Genomic DNA, 7,614 nt, shown 5'->3' on the forward strand with positions numbered 1-7,614 from the left:
GAGGCTCAGGATGGACCGACTAAGGGGTTTAAAGGAGAAAATAAATGACATGAAATCCAAATAAAGAAAAAAGTTGGGTTGAACAAATGGGAAAAGGACATGCATAAACTGTGTTATTAACAGGATGACTGACTATTATCATTCTATCTACCAAAAGTGAAAATACAGAAATTACAAAACATAACAAACAGAAGACCAAGACTGATACAAATTTTCACACCGAAAAAAGATCACTCTTATACTAATTTATTTACTCTGGCTGCCTTTTTAAGAAAGAATTGAGTTTGAAATATGTACAATAAGCCATCAAGTTATCAGAACCGTATGTCCAAAATGGTTAAGAGAATTGCTGAACTTTGTGCACCCAACAAATCGTGTTTATACGAGAATAGTGACATATGGTTTTAAATTATTGGAACGAAGATTTATGTCTAATGTAGGTTCTAGAGCTTTCAGATATTCGGCCCAAAGACAATAACATAAGCACCCAAATAGACATCGGAAAGAGTGAATAGATTAAGGTTTTCAGGAGGAAACTTTCCTGTTTTCTAAGTGTTTCGTTGATGTGCATTTGACAATAAACGAACGATATGAGGTGCTAAACCTGAATGCCTTTGAATGAAGACATTAAAATTAATCACAAAAAGTCGTGTAGAGAGTATGGTTCCCGGCAGTATAGGGCTGGAAAAGCCGCACTTAAAGAAAGAAGAAAGACCGATAAAAAAAGGAATAAAAATCTTCGAAGTTGTATGACGAAATGTATTTGGCTCCGACAACCCGAAACCTTCCGTAACTTGTTTACGATTTGACGAGTCTGGCATATTCATATATTAACTCCGATCGTTCGTCATTCGTAAATGATATTCAACAACCTCTTATGATTCATTTCCTAAAGATATCACAGTAAATACTACTCATACTTTGTGACGATTGATATCAAGAGCCGATATTCTATTCGATCGGGAGAAATCGGAGTCGGTAACGTTTCCTGCATTCGGCAGCGGTCAATAAAACCCCAAATATAAAAACTTATATAATTATATTTAGTTAAAAAAAGGTTTTAGGGCAATTATGCCGCCTTAATTCAGTGGAAGAGATAAATTTTCTATCACAAAAACCCCGGGTTCTAAATAAAAGAAATAATTCATGTGAAATAAGGCGATCTGTCGGACGATAACGGATATCGAATGATGATGACGTCATGTGTTTATATCGTGACGTCATATACTGATCCGGATTATCCAATTAGGAATCATGATTTGATCATGACGTCATCGATAATCAAGGAAATAACCAATGAGGTATCATGATTTGATCATGACGTCATTTGTAATTAATGAAATGACCAATGAGGATATGCCACGTGTCATATGATAATTGGCTAATATTATTGGAGTAATGTGATTGGCTAATTTGAGATTGCATTAGTGTATAAATAGCACCGATGTTTGATAAGGATTAGTGGGGAAGGGGAAGGGGAAGGGGAAGGGAAGGGAAGGGGGGAGGGGGGAAGGGAAGGGAAAGGGGGGAGGGGGGAAGGGAAGGGGGGAGGGGGGGAAGGGGAAGGGAAGGGAAAGGGGGGAGGGGGAAGGGGAAGGGAAGGGAAAGGGGGGAGGGGGGAGGGGGGAGGGGGGAAGGGAAGGGGGGAGGGGGGGCTGGGAAGGGGAGGGGGGGTGCGGCGGGGAGGGAACGGGTGGGGGGGGGGGGGCAGGGACGGGTGGGGTGTAGCATTTTGATCTTGTAATATTTTGAATTTTAATCGACGACAAAAGTCAGGTGGAATGAAATTGAAATTTTATTATTTGAAAAGTAAATCGCTGACTCAGTGTGAGAGAGAGAGAGAGAGAGAGAGAGAGAGAGAGAGAGAGAGAGAGAGAGAGAGAGAGAGAGAGAGAGAGAGAGAGGAGAGGGGGGTTATGAATGGATTTAACTGAAAACGACCCCAACGGGAAATCGTTCATCAACTTCCGCACAATGTTTTGATTATTTGTACAGGGTATTAAACAACTGGTGAGGGACGCATATGGGGAGACTCACCTTCGTTCAGGGCAGTTCGGGTTGAATTGCTCAAACGATATAAAGGTTCGCTTTTTCGCTCCCAAATCTGATGCCTTCGACCGAGCACTGGAGACTTGTTTGTTCTAGAAAGTGGCCCAAAATCAGCACGATTCCTATATTATAACTTCACTCCTGAAGGCACTAAATTAAGATATTCATCATATTTTGAATCTTATTTCATTCTAGTAGTTCTGCCAATATTGTAATATGTATATTATCATTATCCATGACGGAATCTTCCAATTAATATAGTATACAATGGAAATTGAGGATTGATAATAGTTAAAAACCAGAATTGAGAAAATTGAAAAATATTAGCTTCTCGATGAACAACTAAAATTCTATTAATCTGAAAAATTATCTTCATGAAAATCCTTGTGCTATAATTACTAAGTAATCAAAATATTTACTTCAGAAGCTGCAGGAGTGTCAGTCACTCTTATTCTTTTCATCAAGTTTCGTCTCATTGAACGCAAAGAATAAATGATTCACAAGAATAATTATAACTTAAATGACAAACAACTGGAGTCCATCAGAAGAGCCAAACATAAGACTAAATGAGGGCCGTCAAAAATAAACAATTTATGATGATGGCGGTGATTCTGCAAAGCCTTGAAAATGGTGATTACTAGGTTAGGACCAATGCTAGGAATGTATGCATCATCATAGCCATGCCCCATTACTCGAGTATTTTCAACCTTTTTGCTAAAAATGCAGCAGTCTAAGGGGGTCACAGAGGCATTAGCTTTCCTTTTAGGTAGTAAGGACACAGATTGTAGGTTAGGTGGTGAAGTTTATGTTAAGTGGAGTTCTATGCACTTGTCCGTGTCCGGCGTTATAAACAGGCTCTCAATGTTAATTCTAAGGTACCTTTTTCAAACCTTGTGCAAAATGGATTGTTACTTAGAAACATAATTAAACTTAGCCATCGAATTCCATTATATATTTACCCTTATTTTACACAATAGGAATATCATCCTTACACTACACTGGCTATTAAAATAACGAAACAGAAACCCATTCTGTTTACAACCACTTGTAATCACCTGAAGAATTCCCCCACCTTTCTTCTAACACGTTCCAACAAAGACTGACAGCAACAATTGAAAAATGAGTCAAATGTTCCAGTAATGCATTCAAACTTTCATAGTCCAACGTTTTGTTTAGTTTTCCTCGTTAAAAGTTCTCTTCCTAATTATTGCTAAGTGGCTTCTGTACATAAAAACTTGAAAATACAAATGAAAATGATTTACATCTTATTTCCCATCTGTTTTTCTGAAGACTAAGATATTCTTTGTGGAGTGAAGGCGTAGGGACAGTTCTTGTATATTTTCTCCTGTCCACGAAGAGGGGACGACTAAATGAAGGGTTATATGGTTATAAACTATATTTTTTACATTATTCCAGTTTTTCTCTATTATTGCACATATGCTAAGTTTTACTCTCCACTATACCCACTATCATAGAAGTCACGAAGATCATTTTTATATGATACTCAAATAGAGGTCCTACAACTAAAAGACAATCTCGTTTCGTTTATGTCTTCTGCTTTTGTGGTCTGGTTAATTCATCTTTATCCATCTTAAAAAAGATTTTCTATTGGAGGCCATTTCTGATTTCCTCATCCTGGTTCTAGTTTGACTTTTAAGAATGATAATGGCATCGTAGGGATTCGTCTTTAATTATTATTGATTTTTGAATGCATTACCCCCATTGTTTGAAGATTGCAAAAACGTTTTAATATTTTTGACAGGATTTGGCGATAAGACAAAAATGGATGTGGTAAAGGAGGTACAGTAAAAGACTGAAAAAATTCTTCAAACATCCAAAGAGTACTGTCTGGGGTACTTCCTTGGTTAGAGGAATACAATCCTCACAGGAGAATACCCTAATAGAAATAATACAACTTTTTCTGAAATAATATAAAATTTAAATATATTAGAAAGACGATAAATAATTGAAAAAATACTAATAATAGTGTTTAATCTTAATACATAAAAATAGTAAATATAGCCCAAAACTACCTCAAAAATAAACTACACTTTGTGACTGGTGGTTCTCGTTTTAATGTGATATCATGAATTTTGATCAAAATCTAAAACAATACCGATGAAGTGAAGTAATCGGACAATAAATTAATTAAAAATGCCACAATCCCTCATCTGGCGGAGACACAAGAAAAACCTCACCTCGTCCGCCCAACCAGACATGGAACCAATCCAGGAAACACCTATGGACAACCAAGAAGAGACGGAATAAAATCGAAACCAAAACAATGAAGAAGAAGCAAAAGCCGAGGAACAACAGGATACCAACACTCATCCTGCCCAGCAACCACCCCCACAGAAGACCACCAACAACACATCACCCCAGCCAACCAGATTCAGGCTTACTCTCGGCCCCAACACGACTTTCTATGCTGCCATAGCCACTATGGAGGCCAGGAATCCACAGCTAAAGATGCAGCAGGAAAACATCCAACACCTCAACCCTACAGACAAGCCGATGACCATCATCATAAACTTCGACACGGACCTACCACTCGAACCAGTGCTCAACCACCCTTCCACTTTCTCAGCATTGAGATGCGAGGGGAAATCAGGAAGGAGATCCCACAAGTTAGAGGATGTTATCAAGGGACAACGACCTCCACAGTTCTTCTTTGGCTACTGATAAACCTTCTGCATGGAAGATTACTTCCCACAGCCCTTCAGATTCTTCAGGTGTCAGTAGTTTGGGCACCACAGGAAACGGTGCACAGGCTCGGAGGTCTGAGCAGTTTGCAGCAGCAGATAGCACCCTACAGTCCACAGCATCACCAAGTTCAAGGCCAGACAACACACTGTTGCCAACTGCTCCAACTGCTGAGGACCTCACCATGCTTGGCAGAAGAGATTCCCAGCAAGACTTCAGTGTATCGCCAACCTTCAAGGACCAGATCACCACTACATCCTGCAGCCACGGCAGCCACATCGAACATACCAACCACACATCCCAACCTAATCCTACTCCATCAAGACCTGCAACTCCAGAACCTTACTCTCCTCCACGCCTCTCCTAGAACCCAAACCTCAATGTTCTCCAAAACCACCTCCAAAGTCACAACAAGGCCCCTCCCATACTCCTTCCACACCTTCAACATTAAGATTTATCTCTCCTTTTTTTCTCTCTCTAATGCTAGTCAAGACTAGTATTTTAACTTAACAATAAGATTACAAAGCAAGTGGTGAATATAAAAGCAATGATACATCAAATGTTAGGTTATTTTCATATTGCAACAAAGAGAAAACCAGCTGAAATGAAAGTAAATTCCCTCAAGAGTCCTTCGTGTATTGATTACGATAGGGAGATTTTCATATGTAATACAGATTATGTAAGTTATTCTTTTAGTTAGAAATCATTCATATTCGCCAATGATGACCCTGTATAAATCAAACGTTTAAATAACTGCTTCCTAATACTTAGCAGAGAGTTATCAAAGGGCAAAATTGAGAAAATGTCAATATGAGTCAACAACTTTTGTCAGTTACAGTACCCCTGCTCAGGAACCGGTAAAAGGGCAACTTAGTATAGATGTTCAACCTGCATGCCGATCACATTCCTTACACTTGGCCTGCTACTCCCTTGAAAGAGACTGTGGATGAGCAGGTATGTATGTACACATGTAAGGAGTGGGTGGACGTAAAAAATCTGTGCTGGATAGGGGCCTGTGAAGTTCTGTGTTGGACAATTCCAAAAGGCCCCAATCTAAGGTTTCGCAATCAATATTGCCAGAAGGTGCGAATTTAAGAAACAAGTGCTTAATGGCTTTTACAACGACTTCGGCATGGCCAGTGGGATGCGGATAGTGTGGTGATGACATGATGTGGTGGGCAGCCTGCAACAATGCTGTGAAAAGGTACGGTGAAATGTTTTCCTCGAGATGCTGAAGGCGAGGATTCTCCACTGCAACAATCGAATAATGGTTGAGAATTAGGATGAGTGGCTAGTGACCAGTCATCAGGGTAAAATGCTGAAGGCCACAAAGATACAACCTACACTTAGATTCAGATCTCCCTGGATAATTCTATCCTGTTCGTAATACTAGGCAGGCAGTTAATTCTAATAGCCCGGCCTTCTCCATCACGAGGCTCAATACTATGCAGTACTCTAGAAGTTTTATTCCAGCTGTGACCAAGTTGTGGAATGATCTTCCTAATCGGGTAGTTGAATCAGTAGAACTTCAAAAGTTCAAAGTTGGAGCAAATGCTTTTTTGTTGACCAGGCGGACATAGTCTTTTTATAGTTTATTTATGACATATTTGTTTTTAATGTTGTTGATAGTTTATCATATGACATGTCTGTTTTGACGTTGTTTCTTATTTTAGAATGATTTATTGTTAATTTGTTCTCTTCATTTATTTATTTCCTTATTTCCTTTCCTCACTGGGCTATTTTTCCCTGTTGGAGCCCCTGGGCTTATAGCATCTTGCTTTTCCAACTAGGGTTGTAGCTTGGATAATAATAATAATAATAATAATAATAATAATAATAATAGCCCAGACCACAGCTAAAAACTAGCTCTATGGTGAAGTACTGAGACTCGGCTTCTTTGAGAAAACAGGAGCAACCTAGAACTAAATGAAGTCTGCCATTACTATGGTCCCGTAGAAAGGCGTATCCAATTTCATAAAGGCGAAAGGTATCAGTCCGGAGGATTACTGGCAATGCAAGATCAAAGGAGGCAAGGATTTGAGGGCTTACCACGGTGGCCTTCACTCGAGAAAATGCCTCATCATGATCTGAAGTCAAAACGAATGCTCCATTGGGCTCATTAGGGGTCATAGGGGATAAGCCGTAGTAGCAATCTCGGGTGAACTCGTCCAGCTAGTTCAATAAACCCATGAATGATCAAAGGTCAGTCAAATTGGTCAGCATGGTAAAGTCACAGATTGCACTGACTTTGCCAGGATCAACTGCTATACCCTATCCTAAGAGCTGGTATCCACAAAGACATGTGGGATCCAGCAACCACAAACTTGTCTCTGTTGAGAGTAATCTGAAATTTGCAGCAGCTAAGAAGCATCTCATAGATCTGCTGAAGGCGAGTGTAGTAATTTTCGTCAGAATAAAGTATGTCATCGACAACCTTTACACAATTCTGCATTCCTTGAAAGCCCATATCACCACGGAGACAGAAGGCGTCCCCCCCCCCACCCCACCCCAGTAGCTGCAAAACCCATTAATGTGAATTAATGTAAGTCTCACATTTCATATATCTATAGGTGGCAGTGGATCTCTCCAAGTAGGCCATGGGGCATACAGCAATATTGTTCACTTTTATTTGACCCATCCTGCAACTATCCAATTTTTTTATATGTTATTCAGTATGTTCTTAGCTACAAAAAAATACAATGTTCTCCAAAAATAACTTGCACATTAATTAGTAATTACTAATTATTAGCCTCCTAATATTCAACAGAATTTAGTTAAATTTCTTGCCACTAGATGGCTCTGCACAGGTTCTTATCCAATAAGAGCATTAGAAACGGAATCTCGCGCTCTTGCCACCATAAG

The 7,614-nt window shown here is 39.5% G+C and overlaps 1 protein-coding gene across 1 annotated transcript; it reads left to right on the plus strand.

The window, feature by feature from the left end:
• Positions 1-4,684: 4,684 nt before the first annotated feature.
• Positions 4,685-5,119, plus strand: LOC137630058 (uncharacterized). Its single transcript, XM_068361547.1, has one exon. The coding sequence runs from the start codon at positions 4,685-4,687 to the stop codon at positions 5,117-5,119; it is 435 nt and encodes a 144-aa protein (XP_068217648.1).
• The last annotated feature ends 2,495 nt before the right edge of the window (positions 5,120-7,614 follow it).

This window comes from Palaemon carinicauda, chromosome 38 (assembly GCF_036898095.1).
Source record: "Palaemon carinicauda isolate YSFRI2023 chromosome 38, ASM3689809v2, whole genome shotgun sequence".
Taxonomy (NCBI): domain Eukaryota; kingdom Metazoa; phylum Arthropoda; class Malacostraca; order Decapoda; family Palaemonidae; genus Palaemon; species Palaemon carinicauda.

Bases quoted from the DNA above. Each gene is read 5' to 3' on its own strand.
- LOC137630058 (XM_068361547.1), top strand. From the start codon at position 4,685: ATGTTATCAAGGGACAACGACCTCCACAGTTCTTCTTTGGCTACTGAT.